The sequence below is a fragment of the Ranitomeya variabilis genome, chromosome 6 (genome assembly GCF_051348905.1).
Source record: "Ranitomeya variabilis isolate aRanVar5 chromosome 6, aRanVar5.hap1, whole genome shotgun sequence".
Lineage (NCBI taxonomy): Eukaryota > Metazoa > Chordata > Amphibia > Anura > Dendrobatidae > Ranitomeya > Ranitomeya variabilis.
The window spans coordinates 444,079,506-444,103,496 of NC_135237.1; the positions used below are offsets into that span (position 1 = coordinate 444,079,506).

A 23,991-nucleotide genomic window follows, 5' to 3' on the forward strand; every position below is an offset into this window, starting at 1 on the left:
AGGCAGGTATTTAAGAAGTAAAGGTATCACCTTGCTTGCATGAGTGACAAAGTGTCACTTTGGGAAAACAGAAAGGTATGAGACTACCATAGCCAAGTAACAGCAGAATCACATGAGAGTATGATTTATATTCACCAGAGAAGCATTATCTTAGGTGGAAATATTCTGCAGTGTATAGTCTTACGTACTAACAATCAATAAATGCTTCCACAGAATAAACAACTACCGGTAATTATGGCAAAAAAATAAAAAGAAAAAAGTCATAAAACCAAACTACAGGTGCTTGACTACAAGCATTTAAAAAATTGTGACTTAGAGACTTGGTGAGAAGGAGAAACTCTGGTGAAAGACAGAATTATTTTCTGAGTCTCTAAGGTCCCATTGATATCTGACTTTTGCATCCTTGTGTTATTCATTTTCTTAATTTCTATGATGTGAACAGACAGCACACAGATGCCTTAGGCTGTGTTCACACACTGCGGCCGCAGCATATTGTTTTTATTTTGCTAAGATCGCTCAAGCACACCATTGTTTTACCATGATTTTCCAGAAAAGTGAGTACACAGCCTTAGATATACAAGTGCAGAGCCTGTGCCCAAATTACTTTTGGCCAGCGCTTTCAGTAACAGGCAAAAACAACCAACCTAGATATGTATACCTTGTGTGGATTCATCACAGACAGCTAAAATAGAATTAGTGTGTATGGTTTAGAAAATGGAATATTCTTTCAGCATGATGGCCCTTTAAGAATTGTTCATAAGCTTTCCTAACCTATGGACTTCAGCCCTTGGAAATCAGAACTATTGCAGTCCTGTTATCACTAAATGCACAGCTAACACATAGCACTACATTCACCCCTTCCTTGCCACAAATGATCAGATTTTTTTTTATCTTACCGCCAAAGAACATTCCTGGAAATTGACTTAACAGGCATCGGTTCCTATAATGGAAATTCAGTAATAAGTGGTAGGCAACATTCATACGTTCAATATTTTCCTCTGATTGTTCCACACCTGATTTTGGCTTACAAATACTGATGTAAAATACTGACCAAATACTGATCATGTGAATGTAGCCTTGTAGTTCAGAAGCTAACCACTTTCCTAACATTATATCCTTTGTGGTTCTGCACCATATTTTGTTTAAACTCTGATTTTACTGATTCAATTAAGGGAAAAATATGCCAAACTTGTGCTGTCCATTCACTGGCAGATCTGAGCAAAAAAAAGTAAAAAATTAATTTTCTAGAGTTTAAGGTGGGTCCAGAGAGGGTTCTGTGTAGTGTCAGTGTTACATTTCCACCCCTCAGTGTGTCTGGGATGTAGTTACTGACAGCTCAGCCTTTCATCTAGTACAGGAGCGTGCTGAAGCTATCAGTACTTTGATTAACAGCTCAGTTGTCCAGTCTCATGCAGGGGCATGCTAAGCTGTCAATGTGTTGTTTGACAGCTGGGCCATTCAATCTGAGAATGGGAGGAGCTGGCTGTCTCCAGGTGTTCATTGTCCCAGGTGATTGCCAGGCTACTTAAATGGGCTGTTACTCCCAGACCTCTGCCAGACGTACATTCAGCTGTGTGGTTTGTCTCCATGTGCCTTGCATTCTGTTTGTAGATCTTTTGTTGCCTGACATTGGACCTCATTCTCACCATCCATTTAAAACTTTCTGCCCTGATCCACTATCCTCCTGGTATATTGACCTCCGAACATTACCTGACTAAGCCACTGTGTCTTCCTTCTGTTCATGAGGTACTTTCCTGGCCTTTGACCTCAGATTCATTGACTCACCCGTTTAACGGTTTCGTTGTGAGTAGTGACTCAGCGTCACATTACATCTGGCCAATACATTTTTCTTTTTTGCCAGTCTGGAGCCTGTTCACACGCTCTGTGTCCAGGTGGCGATTTTGAAGTAGATGCCTCAGGATCTAGCTAAGGAATGCCAAAAGTCTGTAGTCTTCATGATGCCAGTTGCAGGGTCAGATAACTAATTTGATGAAGATCTACTACGAGGTCACCCAGACACCCAGGTATATTTTTCTTGCTCTGATAAAGTACTGATAAATACGGTGTTATCCTTCGAGAACCAGGTGTTATCAACATTGGCATTCATTGACTGTGGGTCTGCTGTTAACTTTATTGATTCAATACTGGTACTGAAGTTAGGGTTAGGGACATTTAGTTTAGAAACATCCATTCAAATCTTCACCCTTGACAAAACACTATTCGCCTGGAATTTGGTCAAGAGGGTAATGGTGGATTTCAGGCTCCAAGTGGGAGCTCTCCACTCTACTGATTCCATCTCCTGTTTTGTGTTGGATAATTTACCTGCTGGATTGGTACTGGGGCTTCCATATTCACAATTCTTTTATTGATTGGTGTCAGAAGGAGATTGTTAAATAGAGCTCCAATTGTTATAACAGATGTATAAAGTTTGTACAAATATGCTCTGTCAGTCTGAAGGATCTGCCGGGGTACCTGAAGGACTCCGGAGATACAGTACAGACCAAAAGTTTGGACACACCTTCTCATTTAAAGATTTTTCTGTATTTTCATGACTATGAAAATTGTACATTCACACTGAAGGCATTGTAGCGTTTCACCCGCTACGGGTCTTGGGGATACTCGCTTGGCAGCAGGATAAACACTTCAGGCACGATATCTCACACATATCAGTCCATATGGTTTATTCAAACTCCGCATAAACCAGACAGGGTACAGTCCATTTCATTACAGCCATGAAACATTAGACAGTTCACGTAGCAGATAGGCTTCTCTGCTGTATATTATAATCCCGTTGTCCGGGGTTACCTCTCAGAAGTTCCACTCCTTACACTGACTTCAGGTCAGTCCCAGGTCCTCAACACAGACCGTCCAGGTCTACGGTCTCCAGGTGCTTCCAGGACGACTCCGCTCCCAGGAGTCTCCAACACCAACCGTCCGTGCTATGTCCAGCACGCAGGCTCTCCAGCCTGGAATGGTCTCTGTGTGCTTCCAGGATGTCCCCACTTGGAACCGTCCAACACACAGGCCATTCTGCAGTGTCTTGCCAGGACAAACGGAAGTGTGTCCACTGTTGTGGATTCTGTTTGTGGGCTCCCTCTGGTGGTTACTGCTGGTACTGGGTGACTTTGGTGGGTTGCGGCCTTTGGTTTCCACCTGTCCATCAGTGGCTGGGTGTTTCCTATTTTACCTGGCCTTTCTGTCATTTCCCTTGCCGGCTATCAATGTATTCAGATGTGCTCTGTTTGGTTCCTGCCTACCTGCTCCCAGATCTTTCAGGATAAGCTAAGTGCTGATTTTCAGTTGTTTGTTTTTTTGTCCAGCTTGCTTATTATGTCTCTATGCTAGCTGGTAGCTCTAGTGGACTGAGGTTCTCCCCATGTGCCATGAGTTGGCACATGGGTTCTTGTAATCTCAGGATGGTTTTTTTATTAGGGTTTTTTGCTGACCGCTCAGTCCCCTTTTGTATCGTTCTGCTTTCTAGTTTACAGCGGGCCTCAATTTGCTAAAACTATATATATCATCTCTATGTGTGTGCCTTCCTCTCATTTCACCGTCAATACATGTGGGGGGCAACTATATCTTTTGGGGTTCATTCCGCTGGAGGCAAGTGAGGTCTTTATTTTCTCTGCAGTGCTAGTTAGCTCTTAGGCTGGTGCGTGGCGTCTAGAACCAACGTAGGCACGCTCCCTGGCTATCTCTAGTTGCGTTTGTCAGGCGTAGGGCAGCGGTCAGCCCAGGTTCCATCACCCTAGAGCTCGTCCGTAATATATTTGTACTTTGCTTGTCCTGTGCTATCCCTAGCCATTGGGATTCATGACAGTATAGCCAGCCCACAAAGTGTTAATTGTTTGGGCTGAAGCAGGAGAAAGAGAAGTGTTTAAGGGAATTTTTTTTTTTTTTTCCCTTCAGAGTTTTGCTGCCTAGCCCTTAATTGCTGTCTAGCTGCTTCTTACCTCCTCTTAACCCTTGAATGGCTCTGATCTTAGCTGTTTAACATGGATGTCCAGAGTTTGGCTTCCAGCCTGAGTAATCTCGCGGCAAAAGTTCAAAACATACAGGATTTTGTTGTTCACACTCCCATGTCTGAACCTAGAATTCCTATTCCAGAGTTCTTTTCTGGAGATAGATCTACCTTCCTGAATTTCAGGAACAATTGTAAATTGTTTCTTTCTTTAAAATCTCGCTCCTCTGGAGACCCTGCTCAACAGGTCAAGATTGTAATATCTTTCCTGCGGGGCGACCCTCAGAATTGGGCATTTGCATTGGCACCAGGGGATCCTGCATTGCTCAGTGTGGATGCGTTTTTTCTGGCATTGGGATTGCTCTATGAGGAACCTAACCTGGAGATTCAGGCTGAAAAGGCTTTATTAGCCCTCTCTCAGGGGCATGATGAAGCGGAGATATATTGTCAGAAGTTTCGGAAATGGTCGGTGCTTACTCAGTGGAATGAGTGCGCCCTGGCTGCAAACTTCAGAAATGGTCTTTCTGAGGCCATTAAGGATATTATGGTGGGGTTCCCTACGCCTACAGGTCTGAATGAGTCTATGGCTATGGCCATTCAGATTGATCGGCGTTTACGGGAGCGCAAACCCGTGCACCAGTTGGCGGTGTCTTCTGAACAGGCACCTGAGACTATGCAATGTGATAGAATTCAGTCCAGAAGTGAACGGCAAAATTATAGGCGGAAAAATGGATTGTGTTTCTATTGTGGTGATTCAGCTCATGTTATATCAGCATGCTCTAAACGCACAAAAAGGGTTGATAAATCTTTTGCCATTGGTACTCTGCAGCCTAAGTTCATTTTGTCTGTGACTCTGATTTTTTCACTGTCTTCCATTTCCGTCGATGCCTATGTGGATTCGGGCGCTGCCCTGAGTCTTATGGATTGGTCATTTGCTAAACGCTGCGGTTTTAGTCTGGAACCTCTGGAAGTTCCTATTCCTCTGAAGGGAATTGACTCTACACCATTGGCTATGAATAAACCGCAGTATTGGACACAAGTGACCATGCGCATGACTCCCGTTCATCAGGAGGTGATTCGCTTCCTTGTACTTTATAATTTACATGATGTACTAGTGCTTGGTCTGCCATGGTTACAAACTCATAATCCTGTCCTGGACTGGAAAACAATGTCTGTGTTAAGCTGGGGATGTCAGGGGGTTCATGATGATGCACCTCCGATTTCAATCGCTTCATCTACTCCTTCTGAGATCCCTGCGTTTTTGTCTGACTATAGGGATGTTTTTGAGGAGCCTAAGCTCAATTCGCTCCCTCCGCATAGAGATTGTGACTGTGCTATAGAATTGATTCCTGGCAGTAAGTTCCCTAAGGGTCATTTATTTAATCTGTCACTGCCAGAGCATACTGCTATGCGGAATTATATTAAGGAGTCCTTGGAAAAGAGACATATTCGTCCATCTTCGTCCCCTCTGGGAGCAGGTTTTTTTTTTTGTGGCAAAAAAAGATGGTTCCCTGAGGCCTTGTATAGATTATCGCCTTCTGAATAAGATTACAGTCAAGTATCAGTATCCATTGCCATTATTGACTGATTTGTTTGCTCGCATTAAGGGGGCTAGGTGGTTCACTAAGATAGATCTTCGCGGTGCGTATAATCTGGTGCGGATAAAACAGGGTGATGAGTGGAAAACCACATTTAATACGCCTGAGGGCCATTTTGAGTATTTGGTAATGCCTTTTGGACTCTCCAATGCTCCGTCAGTCTTTCAGTCCTTTATGCACAATATTTTCCGTGAATATCTGGATAAGTTTATGATTGTGTATTTGGATGATATTTTGGTGTTTTCTGATGACTGGGAGTCTCATGTTCTACAGGTCAGGAAGGTGTTTCAGGTTCTGCGGGCCAATTCTCTGTTTGTGAAGGGCTCAAAGTGTCTCTTCGGAGTCCAGAAGATTTATTTTTTGGGGTACATTTTTTCTCCTTCTACTATTGAGATGGATCCCGTCAAGGTTCAGGCGATTTGTGACTGGACACAACCTACATCTGTTAAGAGCCTTCAGAAGTTCTTGGGGTTTGCTAATTTTTATCGTCGGTTCATTGCTAATTTTTCCAGTATTGTTAAACCTTTGACTGATTTGACTAAAAAGGGTGCTGATGTTGCTGATTGGTCTCCTGCGGCCGTGGAGGCCTTTCAGGAACTTAAGCGCCGGTTTTCTTCTGCTCCTGTGTTGTGTCAACCAGATGTTTCACTTCCTTTTCAGGTTGAGGTTGATGCTTCCGAGATTGGAGCGGGGGCGGTTTTGTCACAGAGAAGTTCTAATGGCTCGGTGATGAAGCCATGTGCATTCTTCTCTAGAAAATTCTCGCCCGCCGAGCGCAATTATGATGTGGGTAATCGGGAGCTTTTGGCCATGAAGTGGGCATTTGAGGAGTGGCGTCATTGGCTTGAGGGTGCTAAACATCGTGTGGTGGTCTTGACTGATCACAAGAATCTCATTTACCTTGAGTCTGCCAGGCGTTTGAATCCTAGACAGGCTCGTTGGTCGTTGTTTTTTTCTCGTTTCAATTTCGTGGTTTCATACCTGCCAGGTTCAAAGAATGTGAAGGCAGATGCTCTTTCCAGGAGTTTTGTGCCTGACTCTCCTGGAGACTCTGGGCCTACTGGTATCCTTAGGGATGGGGTAATATTGTCCGCCGTATCCCCAGACTTGCGACGTGCATTGCAGGAGTTTCAGGTGGATAAACCGGATCGTTGTCCACCAGAAAGACTGTTTGTTCCGGATGATTGGACCAGTAGAGTCATCTCCGAGGTCCATTCTTCTGTGTTGGCTGGTCATCCTGGAATATTTGGTACTAGAGACTTGGTGGCCAGGTCTTTTTGGTGGCCTTCCTTGTCTAGGGATGTGCGTACCTTTGTGCAGTCTTGTGAAGTGTGTGCTCGAGCTAAGCCTTGCTGTTCTCGGGCCAGTGGGTTGTTATTATCCTTGCCCATCCCGAAGAGGCCTTGGACGCACATTTCCATGGATTTTATTTCTGATCTCCCGGTTTCACAGAAAATGTCCGTTATCTGGGTTGTGTGTGACCGCTTTTCTAAGATGGTTCATTTGGTGCCCTTGCCTAAGTTGCCTTCCTCCTCTGAGTTGGTCCCTTTATTTTTTCAGAACGTGGTTCGTTTGCATGGGATTCCGGAGAATATCGTTTCTGACAGGGGATCCCAGTTTGTGTCTAGATTTTGGCGGACGTTTTGTGCCAAGATGGGCATTGATTTGTCTTTCTCGTCTGCATTCCATCCTCAGACGAATGGCCAGACGGAGCGAACTAATCAGACCTTGGAAACTTATTTGAGGTGTTTTGTTTCTGCTGATCAAGATGACTGGGTTGCTTTTTTGCCACTGGCCGAATTTGCTCTTAATAATCGGGCTAGTTCGGCCACGTTGGTCTCTCCTTTTTTTTGTAATTCGGGGTTTCATCCTCGTTTTTCCTCTGGTCAGGTGGAGCCTTCGGATTGTCCTGGAGTGGACGTGGTGGTGGACAGGCTACATCAGATTTGGAATCAGGTGGTGGACAATTTGAAGTTATCTCAGGAGAAGACTCAGCAGTTTGCTAATCGCCGTCGCCGCGTGGGTCCCCGACTTCTTGTTGGGGATTTGGTGTGGTTGTCTTCTCGTTTTGTCCCTATGAAGGTCTCTTCTCCTAAGTTCAAGCCTCGGTTCATCGGTCCTTATAGGATCTCGGAGATTCTTAACCCTGTATCTTTTCGTTTGGATCTCCCAGCATCGTTTGCTATTCATAATGTGTTCCATCGGTCGTTGTTGCGGAGGTATGAGGTGCCCGTTGTTCCTTCGGTTGAGCCTCCTGCTCCGGTGCTGGTGGAGGGAGAATTGGAGTATGTTGTTGAGAAGATCTTGGATTCTCGTGTTTCCAGACGCAAACTCCAGTATTTGCAGTATTTGGTTAAGTGGAAGGGTTATGGTCAGGAGGATAATTCCTGGGTGGTCGCCTCCGATGTTCATGCGACTGATTTGGTCCGCGCCTTCCATAGAGCTCACCCTGATCGCCCTGGGGGTTCTCGTGAGGGTTCGGTGACCCCTCCTCAAGGGGGGGGTACTGTTGTGGATTCTGTTTGTGGGCTCCCTCTGGTGGTTACTGCTGGTACTGGGTGACTTTGGTGGGTTGCGGCCTTTGGTTTCCACCTGTCCATCAGTGGCTGGGTGTTTCCTATTTTACCTGGCCTTTCTGTCATTTCCCTTGCCGGCTATCAATGTATTCAGATGTGCTCTGTTTGGTTCCTGCCTACCTGCTCCCAGATCTTTCAGGATAAGCTAAGTGCTGATTTTCAGTTGTTTGTTTTTTTGTCCAGCTTGCTTATTATGTCTCTATGCTAGCTGGTAGCTCTAGTGGACTGAGGTTCTCCCCATGTGCCATGAGTTGGCACATGGGTTCTTGTAATCTCAGGATGGTTTTTTGATTAGGGTTTTTTGCTGACCGCTCAGTCCCCTTTTGTATCGTTCTGCTTTCTAGTTTACAGCGGGCCTCAATTTGCTAAAACTATATATATCATCTCTATGTGTGTGCCTTCCTCTCATTTCACCGTCAATACATGTGGGGGGCAACTATATCTTTTGGGGTTCATTCCGCTGGAGGCAAGTGAGGTCTTTATTTTCTCTGCAGTGCTAGTTAGCTCTTAGGCTGGTGCGTGGCGTCTAGAACCAACGTAGGCACGCTCCCTGGCTATCTCTAGTTGCGTTTGTCAGGCGTAGGGCAGCGGTCAGCCCAGGTTCCATCACCCTAGAGCTCGTCCGTAATATATTTGTACTTTGCTTGTCCTGTGCTATCCCTAGCCATTGGGATTCATGACAGTCCACCCTGACAGACACTCACTCAATCTCTCTTACCATGTGCTACACACACCTCCTTTACATAGGTGTAACCACACCCAGGTACCTGTCACATGGATAGTTAGGTGAGCGTGACATCACCACAGGTCCTTACACACAAAACCATCTTAGGTGTTCAGACATGCCTCTTTGGCTGGGTTTGTAGGTGACTGAACCCACCCATCTCTCCAATCACCTGGAAGCCTTCCCAATGTAAACAAACCCCTCAGCAGTAGATCTGCTTGAGCAAAACATACCCAGGCTTCCATCACAGGGCCACCCACCTATGCGATACATACCATCCATCATTCACATGACCAGTCGCTATGCTACATATTCCCCCCCTCTGCCTAAAGCCATGGGGCTTTGGCACTTTCTATTACCCGACCAGAGACCCTTCTCTGTCGTCCCTGACAGTCAAACCATCTGTCAACCATTTCCGTCACACGCTTTGATAAGGACGACCCCTTGTCATTTCTTCTGCTACAGGATCTCCCGCTTAGGTCACTGAGCCCTGAGCTAAGTGAGGAGTCACTGCCTCTAACTCTTCCATCTGGCGTCAACATCTGAATGGGAGTCACCACCACCCAATCGGTCATCCTGTAACCTGCAGTCGCCCCTCACACAGGTCACAATTTCTGTTATGGCTACCCCTGCCATCCTGACTTTACCTTGGGGAGCACTATCCTTCCCCTGTGTAAGTGCCTCCGTCCGCACAACCTCGTACTCAGCTCTAGTGGTTGCTACTGGTAGTGACACGTCACAGTCACCCCCCCCCCGGAGTTTGTGTCATACCCCACAGTACGGTGAACCCTCAAGTTCCTTTCTAACAGGGTGTCAGCTTCACAGGTTCTATTTACCAGATCACTGTCAGTCATTTCGGTGTACACATTTGGTGACATCACGTCAGTAAGTTGGGCAGACGAACCCTTCACACTGGTCACACCGATGTCTGACCTGTCAATTTTGGGACCCATTACTGACTTAACGTATGCCCCTGCAACAGTAATGAGACTTCCATCCTCCAGCTGTAGAGGAACGCCCTCCTCCCACAAGTCTGAGGATAACTTACAGTCCGGACTACTATCCAATGATGCATTCACCACCGCCTCTTTTTTCCGCCATCCCTATTTGGGTTACCGCCCCCTTTAGGGTCACTACCCCCTTTTGGGCAACTACGCTCTTTTGGGTTACCGCCCCCTTTTGGGACTCCACCCCTTTTTTGGAAACCACCATGTGGCAGAACTCCACCCCTTTTCTTGGAAACGACCATTTGGCAGAACTCCACCCCTTTTCTTGGAAACCACCATTTGGTGGAACTCCACCCCTTTTCTTGGAAACCACCATTTGGCGGAACTCCACCCCTTTTAGGGACACCACCCCTTCCCTCGGGTACACCCTGTGGACTTCCCACAGTACTCTCAGGCCCCAGTTCGCACAGCACACCAATGTGACTCTGGCCCTTTAAGAGTCTGCATGCTTTAAACCAGCAATGTCTTTTTTTTTCTCTTTGCTGCAACTGCAGCTAGACTTCACAAGCTGCTTGTCACCTTCGTGGACCCGCCGATCCACAGCAAGCCGCTTGTCACCTTCGTGGACCCGCCGATCCACAGCAAGCCGCTTGTCACCTTCGTGACCTGTTATGGACTGGTAATTTAGGAGCGACATGCGACTAGCTCTGAGCAGGTGGTAACTATACTGACCGCAGTTCCTGATCTTAACACAACACTAGCAGTAGCCGTGGGATGTTCCTGTCACTCCCTGGACACCTCGTCACAGCCGGAGAACTAGCTACCCCTAAAGGTAGAAACAGGAAAGCTATCTTGCCTTAGAGAAAATTCCCAAAGGACAGATAGCCCCCCACAAATAATGACTGTGAGTGGAGAAGGAAATGACACACGTAGAATGAAACAGGATTTAGCAAAGGAGGCCACTTCTAGCTAGATAGACAGTACAGGAAAGAACACTGTGCGGTCAGTAATAAAAACTAGAAAAAGCCACCACAGAGAAATGCAAAAATCTCCACACCTGACTAAAGGTGTGGAGGGCAAAATCTGCTGCCCAGAGCTTCCAGCTTAGCTGAATAGATCCATACTGATAAGCTGGACAAATGAGCAAAACATAGAATGTGCTGAACAATAAAGTCCACAACAAGAGGACTGCAAAAGGACAAGCAAGGACTTATCTTTGCTGAACAGGTCAGAGTGTCAGGGAAATCCAAAAGAGCCATGACTCCAAGCAGGAACAATTGACAACTGGCATTGTTTGAGGGATAAGGCCAGACTAAAATAGCCAAGCCAGAAAGACGATCAGAGGAAGCAGCTGCTGATGCTAAATCCAAGAAGCAGCCATACCACTCAAAACCACCAGAGGGAGCCCACGAGCAGAACTCACAAAAGTGCTACTTACAACCACCGGAGGGAGCCCAAGAGCGGAATTCACAACAGTACCCCCCCCTTGAGGATGGGTCACCGAACCCTCACCAGAGCCCCCAGGCCGATCAGGACGAGCCAAGTGAAAAGCACGAACCAAATCGGTGGCATGAACATCGGAGGCAACCACCCAAGAATTATCCTCCTGGCCATAACCCTTCCACTTGACAAGATACTGAAGCCTCCGCCTCGAAAAACGAGAATCCAATATTTTCTCAACCACATATTCCAACTCCCCCTCAACCAACACCGGGGCAGGAGGATCAACAGAAGGAACAAGGGGTACCACATATCTCCGCAACAAAGATCTATGGAAAACATTGTGGATGGCAAAAGAGGCTGGAAGGGCCAAACGAAAAGACACTGGATTGATAATCTCAGAAATCTTATGAGGACCAATAAACCGAGGCTTAAACTTAGGGGAAGAAACCTTCATAGGAACATGACGAGAAGATAACCAGACTAAATCCCCCACCCGAAGCCGAGGACCAACACACCGACGGCGGTTAGCAAAACGCTGAGCCTTCTCCTGAGACAACGTCAAATTGTCTACCACATGAGTCCAAATCTGCTGTAACCTGTCCATCACAGAATCTACACCAGGACAATCAGAAGGCTCAACCTGCCCTGAAGAAAAACGAGGATGGAAACCAAAATTACAAAAAAAAGGCGAAACCAAAGTAGCTGAACTGGCCCGATTATTAAGGGCAAACTCAGCCAACGGCAAGAAAGCCACCCAATCATCCTGATCAGCAGACACAAAGCATCTCAAATAGGTTTCCAAGGTTTGATTAGTTCGCTCAGTTTGGCCATTTGTCTGAGGATGGAACGCCGAAGAAAAAGACAAATTAATGCCCATCTTAGCACAACAGGCCCGCCAAAACCTGGAAACAAACTGGGAACCTCTGTCAGACACAATATTTTCCGGAATGCCATGCAAACGAACCACATGCTGAAAAAAAATGGAACCAAATCAGAGGAGGAAGGCAATTTAGGCAAAGGTACCAAATGGACCATTTTAGAGAACCGGTCACAAACCACCCAGATAACAGACATCCTCTGGGACACAGGAAGATCCGAAATAAAATCCATGGAAATATGCGTCCAGGGCCTCTCAGGGACAGGCAAAGGCAAAAGCAACCCACTAGCGCGGGAACAGCAAGGCTTAGCCCGGGCACAAGTCCCACAGGACTGCACAAAAGAACGCACATCCCGCGACAAGGAAGGCCACCAAAAGGACCTAGCAACCAAATCTCTGGTACCAAAAATCCCAGGATGACCGGCCAACACCGAACAATGGACCTCAGAAATTACCTTACTTGTCCATCTATCAGGAACAAACAGCTTCCCCATAGGACAGCGCTCAGGTTTATCAGCCTGAAATTCCTGAAGCACCCGCCGTAAATCAGGGGAGATGGCAGAAAGAACCACCCCTTCCCTAAGAATGCCAACCGGCTCAAGAACTCCAGGAGAATCAGGCAAAAAACTCCTAGAGAGGGCATCCGCTTTAACATTCTTAGATCCCGGAAGATATGAGACCACAAAATCGAAACGGGAGAAAAACAGGGACCATTGAGCCTGTCTAGGGTTCAGCCGCTTAGCCGACTCGAGGTAAATCAGATTCTTATGATCGGTCAAGACCACAACGCGGTGCCTGGCTCCCTCAAGCCAATGTCGCCACTCCTCAAATGCCCACTTCATAGCCAACAACTCCCGATTGCCGACATCATAATTGCGTTCCGCAGACGAAAACTTTCGGGAAAAGAAGGCACATGGTTTCATCAAGGAACCATCAGAATTCCTCTGTGACAAAACGGCCCCTGCCCCAATCTCAGAAGCGTCAACCTCAACCTGAAAAGGAAGAGAAACATCCGGCTGACGCAACACAGGGGCAGAAGTAAATCGGCGTTTAAGCTCCTGAAAGGCCTCAACAGCCGCAGAGGACCAATTCGTCACATCAGCGCCTTTCTTCATCAAATCGGTCAGGGGTTTAACCACACTGGAGAAGTTGGCAATGAAACGGCGATAAAAATTAGCAAAGCCCAAAAATTTCTGAAGGCTCTTCACAGATGTGGGCTGAATCCAGTCATGAATGGCTTGGACCTTAACAGGATCAATTTCTATAGACGAAGGAGAAAAAATAAACCCCCAAAAAGAGACCTTCTGAACTCCAAATAGGCACTTAGACCCCTTCACAAATGGGGCATTATCACGAAGGATCTGGAATACCATCCTGACCTGCTTCACATGAGACTCCCAATCATCAGAAAAAATCAAAATATCATCCAAATACACAATCAAGAATTTATCAAGATAATTGCGGAAAATATCATGCATGAAGGACTGAAATACAGAAGGAGCATTAGAAAGCCCGAAAGGCATCACAAGGTATTCAAAATGGCCTTCGGGCGTATTAAATGCAGTTTTCCATTCGTCACCCTGTTTAATACGAACAAGATTATATGCCCCTCGAAGGTCAATCTTGGTAAACCAACTAGCCCCCTTAATCCGAGCAAACAAATCTGAAAGCAAAGGTAAAGGGTATTGGAATTTGACCGTGATCTTATTAAGAAGGCGATAATCAATACAGGGTCTCAAGGAGCCATCCTTCTTGGCAACAAAAAAGAATCCCGCTCCCAATGGTGACAAAGACGGCCGAATATGCCCCTTCTCCAAAGACTCCTTAACATAGCTCCGCATGGCGGCATGCTCTGGCACAGATAGATTGAAAAGTCGGCCCTTAGGGAACTTACAGCCAGGAATCAAGTCAATAGCACAATCACAGTCCCTATGTAGAGGAAGGGAACTGGACTTGGGCTCATCGAATACATCCTGGAAATCTGACAAAAATTCAGGAACATCAGAAGAGGGGGAAGAGGAAATTGACATCAAAGGAAGGTCACTATGTACCCGTTGACAACCCCAACTAGTCACAGACATAGATTTCCAATCCAGCACTGGATTGTGTACTTGTAACCATGGAAAACCCAGTACAACAACATCATGTAAATTATGCAACACCAGAAAACGGCAATCTTCCTGATGTGCTGGAGCCATGCACATAGTCAGCTGAGTCCAATACTGAGGTTTGTTCTTGGCCAACGGTGTAGCATCAATACCCCTCAAAGGAATAGGGCTCTGCAAAGGCTGCAAAGAAAAACCACAGCGCCTGGCGAATTCTAAGTCCATTAAGTTCAGGGCAGCGCCTGAATCCACAAGTGCCATGACAGAAAAGGATGACAATGAGCAAAGCAGGGTCACAGACAGGAGAAATTTAGGCTGTACAGTACTGATGGTAACAGATCTAGCTACCCTCTTTATACGCTTAGGGCAATCAGAAACAGCATGAGCAGAATCACCACAGTAAAAACACAGCCCATTCTGACGTCTGTATCCCCTCTGTTCTGCTCTAGTCAAAATCCTATCACATTGCATAGGTTCAGGACTCTGTTCAGAGGACGCTGCCATATGGTGCACCACTTTGCGCTCGCGCAGGCGCCGATCAATCTGAATGGCTAGAGACATAGATTCGCTCAAACCAACAGGCGTGGGGAACCCCACCATAACATCTTTAAGGGCTTCAGAAAGACCCTTTCTGAAAATTGATGCCAGAGCGTCCTCATTCCATTTAGTGAGCACAGACCATTTTCTAAATTTCTGGCAGTATAATTCTGCCGCTTCCTGACCCTGACACAGGGCCAACAAGGTTTTTTTCCGCATGATCCACAGAGTTAGGTTCGTCATACAATAATCCGAGCGATTGAAAAAAATGCATCTACATTAAGCAATGCCGGATCCCCTGACTCAAGGGAAAATGCCCAGTCCTGAGGGTCACCACGCAGCAAAGAAATAACTATTTTAACTTGCTGAATGGGATTACCAGAGGAACGGGGTTTCAGAGCAAAAAACAATTTGCAGTTATTTTTAAAGTTCAAAAACTTGGATCTATCCCCATAAAACAGATCTGGAGTAGGAATTCTAGGCTCTAAAGACGGAATCTGAACAACATAATCTTGGATACTCTGTACTCTTGCAGCAAGCTGATCCACACGAGAAAACAAACCCTGAACATCCATGCCCGCGCCCAAATCCTGAACCACCCAAAAATTAAGAGGAAGGAAAAAGACAAAACAGACTAAAGAAAAAAAAAATGGCTCAGAATTCTTTTTCTTTTCCTTCTTTTGAGATGCATTCAACTCATTTTTGGCCAGTTGTTCTGTTATGGACTGGTAATTTAGGAGCGACATGCGACTAGCTCTGAGCAGGTGGTAACTATACTGACCGCAGTTCCTGATCTTAACACAACACTAGCAGTAGCCGTGGGATGTTCCTGTCATTCCCTGGACACCTCGTCACAGCCGGAGAACTAGCTACCCCTAAAGGTAGAAACAGGAAAGCTATCTTGCCTTAGAGAAAATTCCCAAAGGACAGATAGCCCCCCACAAATAATGACTGTGAGTGGAGAAGGAAATGACACACGTAGAATGAAACAGGATTTAGCAAAGGAGGCCACTTCTAGCTAGATAGACAGTACAGGAAAGAACACTGTGCAGTCAGTAATAAAAACTAGAAAAAGTCCACCGCAGAGAAATGCAAAAATCTCCACACCTGACTAAAGGTGTGGAGGGCAAAATCTGCTGCCCAGAGCTTCCAGCTTAGCTGAATAGATCCATACTGATAAGCTGGACAAATGAGCAAAACATAGAATGTGCTGAACAATAAAGTCCACAACAAGAGGACTGCAAAAGGACAAGCAAGGACTTATCTTTGCTGAACAGGTCAGAGTGTCAGGGAAATCCAAAAGAGCCGTGACTCCAAGCAGGAACAATTGACAACTGGCATTGATTGAGGGATAAGGCCAGACTAAAATAGCCGAGCCAGAAAGACGATCAGAGGAAGCAGCTGCTGATGCTAAATCCAAGAAGCAGCCATACCACTCAAAACCACCAGAGGGAGCCCAAGAGCAGAACTCACAAAAGTGCTACTTACAACCACCGGAGGGAGCCCAAGAGCGGAATTCACAACAGTGACCCCACCGAGCCACAGCAAACTTCGTGACCTCACCGAGCCACAGCAAGCTGACTCTCAGGAAAAAAAACTCAGTCTCTCACTGACCCCAGTCAGGACAACACAGATTTCAGTCTGTTACACACCCGGCTTTAACACAGCCCAAACACAGTTTCTCACTGATCCCGATCAGCATAATACACGGTTTTCAGACCGTCACCCGTTGGCAACTTCACGGGTTCCTGGACACCCCTCGGCCTCAGAGGTGCCCAGACACAACAGTTTTCTCACTGACCCCGGTCAGTATTTACTCACGGTTTTCAAGACCGTTACCTGTCATTACCACACAGGTTCCCGGATCCCTTTTCTCCTCAGAGGTATCCCATAAACAGCAGTTCCTCACTGACCCCGGTCAGTATTTACACACGGTTTTCAAGACCGTTACCCGTCATTGCCGCACAGGTTCCTGGGACCCTCTTCTCCTCAAAGGTATCCCACCAATAACAATTCTCACTGACCCTGGTCAGTATTTACTCACGGTTTTCAAGACCGTCCACTCTTCTGGCTCAGACCAGCCAGCGCTGCAACATGTGCTCTTCGGATCTTTGCCCGCATTCGAAACACCAATTGTAGCGTTTCACCCGCTACGGGTCTTGGGGATACTCGCTTGGCAGCAGGATAAACACTTCAGGCACAATATCTCACACATATCAGTCCATATGGTTTATTCAAACTCCGCATAAACCAGACAGGGTACAGTCCATTTCATTACAGCCATGAAACATTAGACAGTTCACGTAGCAGATAGGCTTCTCTGCTGTATATTATAATTACGTTGTCCGGGGTTACCTCTCAGAAGTTCCACTCCTTACACTGACTTCTGGTCAGTCCCAGGTCCTCAACACAGACCGTCCAGGTCTACGGTCTCCAGGTGCTTCCAGGACGACTCCACTCCCAGGAGTCTCCAACACCAACCGTCCGTGCTATGTCCAGCACGCAGGCTCTCCAGCCTGGAATGGTCTCTGTGTGCTTCCAGGACGTCCCCACTTGGAACCGTCCAACACACAGGCCATTCTGCAGTGTCTTGCCAGGACACACGGAAGTGTGTCCACCCTGACAGACACTCACTCAATCTCTCTTACCATGTGCTACACACACCTCCTTTACATAGGTGTAACCACACCCAGGTACCTGTCACATGGCTAGTCAGGTGAGCGTGACATCACCACATGTCCTTACACACAAAACCATCTTAGGTGTTCAGACACGCCTCTTTGGCTGGGTTTGTAAGTGACTGAACCCACCCATCTCTCCAATCACCTGGAAGCCTTCCCAATGTAAACAAACCCCTCAGCAGTAGATCTGCTTGAGCAAAACATACCCAGGCTTCCATCACAGGGCCACCCACCTATGCGATACATACTATCCATCATTCACATGACCAGTCGCTATGCTACAGCATCTAAACTATGAATTAACATGTGGAATTATATACTTAACAAAAAAGTGTGAAACAACTGAAATTATGCCTTATATTCTAGGAGCTCCAAAGTAGCCACCTTTTGCTTTGATGACTGCTTTGCACACTCTTGGCATTCCCTGATGAGCTTCAAGAGGTAGTCACGGGAATGGTTTTCACTCACAGGTTTAATAAGTGGGATTTCTTGCCTTATAAATGGTGTTGGGACCCTCAGTTGTGTTGTGCAGAAGTCTGATGGATACACAGCTCATAATCCTACTGAATAGACTGTTAGAATTTGTGTTATGGCAAGAAAAAAGCAGCTAAGTAAAGAAAAACGAGTGGCCATCATTACTTTAAGAAATGAAGGTCAGTCAGTCCGAAAAATTGGGAAAACTTTGAAAGTGTCCCCAAGTGCAGTGGCAAAAACCATCAAGCGCTACAAAGAAACTGGCTCACATGAGGACCACCCCAGGAAAGGAAGACAAAGAGTTGCTTCTGCTTCTGAGGATAAGTTTATCTGAGTCACCAGCCTCAGAAATCGCAGGTTAACAGCAGCTCATTAGAGACCAGGTCAATGCCACACAGGGTTCTAGCAGCAGACACATCTCTACAACAACTGTTAAGAGGAGACTTTGCGCAGCAGGCCTTCATGGTAAAATAGCTGCTAGGAAACCACTGCTAAGGACAGGCAACAAGCAGAAGAGACTTGTTTGGGCTAAAGAACACAAGGAATGGACATTAGACCAGTGGAAATCTGTGCTTTGGTCTGATGAGTCCAAATTTGAGATCTTGGGTTCCAACCACCGTGTCTTTGTGCAATGCAGAAAAGGTGAACGGATGGACTCTACATGCCTGGTTCCCACCGTGAAGCATGGAGGAGGAGGTGTGATGGTGCTTTGCTGGTAACACTGTTGGGGATTTATTGAAAATTGAAGGCATACTGAACCAGCATGGCTACCACAGCATCTTGCAGCGGCATGCTATTCCATCCGGTTTGCTTTTAGTTGGACCATCATTTATTTTTCAACAGGACAATGACCCCAAACACACCTCCAGGCTGTGTAAGGGCTATTTGACCAAGAAGGAGAGTGATGGGGTGCTACGCCAGATGACCTGGCCTCCACAGTCACCAGACCTGAACCCAATCGAGATGGTTTGGGGTGAGCTGGACCACAGAGTGAAGGCAAAAGGGCCAACAAGTGCTAAGCATCTCTGGGAACTCCTTCAAGATTGTTGGAAGACCATTCCCGGTGACTACCTCTTGAAGCTCATCAAGAGAATGCCAAGAGTATGCAAAGCAGTCATCAAAGGAAAAGGTGGCTACTAAGTATATAATTCCACATGTGTTAATTCATAGTTTTGATGCCTTCAGTGTGAATGTACAATGTTCATAGTCATGAAAATACAGAAAAATCTTTAAATGAGAAGGTGTGTCCAAACTTTTGGTCTGTACTGTATGTTCTCAGAAAAAGGAGTGGAGATGCTACCTCCCCATCGTCATTTTGATTGTGCTATTGATTTTATTCCTCACGCCAAATTGCCTAAGGCTCGCCTTAACAATTTGCCTGGTCCTCAATGAAAGAATATATTAACAAAAGGTTATGGAAGGATCATATCCGTACTTCCTCCTCCCCTGTAGCTGCTGGATTTTTCTTTGTAAAAAAGAAAGATGCTTAGTGTGACACAATGCAAAGATTGAGTCACCTTCTCCCCTTTTTATCTGTTTTCAGGTGTGATTTTCATATTGCCCACACATGTTACTTGCCACAGGTGAGTTTGAACGAGCATCACATGCTTGAAACAAAGTTGTTTATCCACAATTTTTTGGAAAGGTGCCAACAATTTTGTCCTGCCCATTTTTGGGATTTTGTGTGAAACTACGTCCAATTATTTTTTTTTCCTCTATGCTTCTGTGTTGTTCCAATGCTCACAAAGGAAATAAACGTGTATTAAAAAAAAAACTAAATAATTTTCTGGAACAATTTCAAGGCCATGACTGTATAGGACGGGGGCGCATTATACGCCAACTCTGCCCAGAAAGTACGTCCTAATTTTGGCACTGGCCAGCGTGATGACATAGTCTTTCATTACACGCACCGCAGCGTTCAGTAGTAAATGCCGCACATCACTCGCTGCAATTGTGCACCCAGTGTCTGATTCTTGCAGTTGTAGTTTGGGCAGATTGACTCTGGGGACAGGTTCCCTTTACAAGCTGCATGGTGTAATATTCCTGTGTGTTGGCGTCACACATCAAAAATACACTGACAGCTTCTCATGAGATTGGCCTGTGTACTTAAGATGGAGACTCTCTGACTAGAGCTGCTGTGCAGTGTCACTATCTAACCAACAGAGGACTATAGAGCACTATAACCCCTGTATGGCAGGTTTATCCATGGAAGGTGCAGCGTATAAGGCAGGTTTATCCAAGACATGTCTACACCCACAGAAGTAGCAGAGCCGGCTGTGTGCTCTGTGCTGCCCCCATGTGAGCAAACATAATCTGAGCCATGACGTTACTGCAGCGTGACGCGTCACACGCTACATCACTTCACGACGACAAGCTTCGCGCAGCCGCAAATCGAATCATATTCCCACATTCCTATTGGCGAGTTCTCAACAGCGGGGCACCAATCAGAAGTGGATATTGGATTTGCGCGCCAGAGAATCAAGAGCGACGGCTTGTTATGTGACCCCGGGAGTACAGGAGGGCGGAAGGGTCATTTATGCAGCGCTGTCCGTGTGGTCGCGATGCCACAGGGGAAGGTAACGCTTCTGTAGTTACTTCCGCCGTCGTGTCTCGCTGTGCGCGGAGTAGAGCGCCGGTTACCTCGGTATATTCCCCTGTATACAGTACAGGACCGACGTGCCGGCTCCGCGCAGTGTACACTCTCCTCAGTGGCGTCCTGTCAGGAGTTGCCGTGTCTTAGTGCCAGCAGTGTGCATTCTGTAGAGTCCTGCTATACCTCAGTGTTACACTGGTCCCATGCACCAGGAGTTCTGCCCATTTTCTGTGCACACCAGAAGACTACCACAAACCCCTCTATAAATTGGCTGCCGTGTGTTTGGTGGGGACAGCTTCATGGGCCATATGTGACTGGTCCATGGTGGCCGCTGCCTGTCAGCATCTGATACTTCACCCTTCTTTACCTCACTTTTGCCAATGTTCAGATTTCCATTTTAATTTAGGAGAAAAAACATGCAAAATAGTAAATTATACATTGCAAAATGGTGACTTCCATTGTGCGGCTGTTCCTGGCGATAATCAGATCAGAGGTTGCTATCAGCCCATTTTTTTTTTCTGTCCGAGCCAGATGGGTGCTGGTCTTCAGCTAGCCCCCAAAGATCAGCTGCTGAGGAGCCGCCCTGCCTGGTCACACTGTATCCAGTAAATGCAGGATTACATGTCGGTCCGTCATATAAACGGCTATGACTAGAATACCTGGTTGGCTCTATGGAAGCCTCCAGTATTGCAGCTGGCATGTCACATGGCCCATTGTCGATGAGGTCCATCTTCCCGTATACCCAACAAAATAAAGTAGCACTCTAGCGCTATAGCATGCAAAACCTGAAATATTTGAGATTTGAATTGCATTAGTGCTCGAGAAATATGAAAAACTGAGAATACTTAGCTCATAAGTTGACCAATTCATGTGTACCCAGTGTCAGGTACAGCAGGATCCTTCCTTCTCACATAAATGTAGGCTGTCAGCCCATGAGAGGAGTCCCCACAGTATAGGTCACAGCAATGGCAATCGCCTTATCGCGGTTGCCGGGTACACATGAATTAGTCAATTTATGTGCTACGTATTGTATTCTCAATTTCTCCTATTTTCTAGAGCTGTAATGCAATTCAAATGTCATATTTTTTCATGTTTGCTTGCTATACCGCTACAGAGTGCTACTTTATTTTGTTATTTATATTTGGAGATGGCTACTCTTAGTAAGCAGCTGTGCACACCTGTTTTCTGTTTCGAAGTGATGGTCAGTCTTAGGGTATGTGCACACGTTGTGGATTTGGCCCTGCGGATCTGCAGCAGTTTTCCATGCGTTGTACAGTACCATGTAAACCTATGGAAAACGAAATCCGCAGCGGTTTATTTACCGCAGCATGTCAATTCTTTGTGCGGATTCCACAGTGTTTTGCACCTATTCCATAATAGGAATCCACAGGTGTAAAAACGCAGGCAAAATCCGTATAAAATCTGCACATAATGCGCAGGTAAAACGCAGAATCCGCACAGAAAAATCTGCAATGGAATCCACAACGTGTGCACATACCCTTAGTCTTTTGATATTTACCCTTATCAAGGTCATTAAAGGAAGCATTCCCTAACACCTTATTTGAAAATCCAAATTCTGATGTTTCTTGTGGGCCGTATAAGTGCTACAGAAGATGACATGATTGTAAAACCAGAACAAAAACACATTTATTTGTTTGTTCATGGTGTGGTTACTTTACAGCAGTCTGTCACACTATTATCTCCCTTTGGTAGGTACTAGAGCTGAGCGAGTTTGTTTGGGTTCCCTCTTATTCGGCAAGCTATAGCGCTTACCGAATAAGCTGCGGAGGGAACCCAAATACCTGGTTGGGCCTGCTGATCGGTGCCGCAGCTGCATGTGTTGCGTCTGTTTCACAGTCACAACACATGCATAGAAAGCCAACAGGCTTTCCATGCATGTGCTGTGACTGTCACACAGCCACGACACATGCAGATGTGGCGCCGATCAGTCAGTGCAAACCAGGAAGCCGGGGTTTCCTTCTGCAGCTTATTCAGTAAGCGCTTTAGCTTGCCGAATAAGAGGGAACCCGAACAAATTCACTCAACTTTAGTGGCTACCCTAAACCAGCAACAACCCTTCAGATTTCTGTTTTCTGAAATTTTCAGTTGACCGCTATCACTTCCCAATGACCTGGTGTTGTCCTTATGCATGTCATCAAAGATGAGGCTACTGTCTGAGGGGGCCCATAGGTTTCTGTGCCATGTGAGAAAATGCCAGTATTATAAAAAGTAGGATTAAGTCCCTTTTACCTTATTTGCATTAATGCCCAAGAGCATGAGGCCGGTTTTACACATCTGTGTTTGGAGAACACAAAGCACAGTCTGGCCGCAGGTCTCCTGACACCAATGTGAAAGACCTATAGGCATATACGAGGCAGCTGTGTTAGGATCAGGAGACCCATGGCCTGTACATGCATGATGGTATAAGTATGGACTGCAAAACATGGGTGCGTGAAACCAACCTTAAAGGGACTCTGTCGGCACAGGATAATAATAATAATAATTTTATTTCTTTAGCTCCAACATTTTCCACAGTGCTTTACATTTTAGATGGGGACTTGTACAGACAATAAGACATTACAGAATAACAATAATCACATAAGTCATCATGCTTGTACACTATGTTCCAAATTATTATGCAAATGACATTTTTCTCTGATTTTCCTAAATGGTTGGTGCAAATGACAGTCAGTCTAATAAAAGTAATCACCCATTAGAGTATACATCGAATCTTATTGAATAAACCGCCCAATGATAACAGTATAATCTCCAAAATGAATAAAAACTTAAAATGCACTGTTCCAAATTATTAGGCACAGTAGAATTTCTAAACATTTGATATGTTTTAAAGAACTGAAAATGCTCATTTGTGGAATTTGCAGCATTAGGAGGTCACATTCACTGAACAAAAAAAGCTATTTAACTCCAAAACATCCTAACAGGCCAAGTTACATGTTAACATAGGACCCCTTCTTTGATATCACCTTCACAATTCTTGCATCCATTGAACTTGTAAGTTTTTGGAGAGTTTCTGCTTGTATTTCTTTGCATGAAGTCGGAATAGCCTCCCAGAGCTGCTGTTTTGATGTGAACTGCCTCCCACCCTCATAGATCGTTTGCTTGATGATACTCCAAAGGTTCTCTATAGGGTTGAGCTCAGGGGAAGATGGTGGCCACACCATGAGTTTATCTCTTTTTATGCCCATAGCAGCCAATGACTCAGAGGTTTTCTTTGCAGCATGAGATGGTGCATTGTCATGCATGAAGATGATTTTTCTCCTGAAGGCACATTTCTGCTTTTTATACCATGGAGGAAAGTTGTCAGTCAGAAACTCTATATACTTTGCAGAGGTCATTTTCACACCTTCAGGAACATTAAAGGGCCCTTCCAGCTGTTTCTCCATGATTCCGGCCCAAAACATGACTCCTCCACCTCCTTGCTGTTGTCGCAGCCTTGTTGGGACATGGTGGCCAT

At 45.9% G+C, this 23,991-nt stretch overlaps 1 protein-coding gene across 1 annotated transcript in view; it reads left to right on the forward strand.

Annotated features, from left to right (window-relative positions):
- The first annotated feature begins 20,334 nt into the window (after positions 1-20,334).
- The window catches only part of SPIDR (scaffold protein involved in DNA repair), a 783,664-nt gene continuing 780,007 nt past the window's right edge, over positions 20,335-23,991 (forward strand). The window contains exon 1 of the mRNA XM_077270463.1: positions 20,335-20,499. Within this exon, the coding sequence (XP_077126578.1) occupies positions 20,485-20,499 (15 nt within the window). The 5' untranslated portion in view covers positions 20,335-20,484. The remainder of the gene's footprint in view (positions 20,500-23,991) is intronic.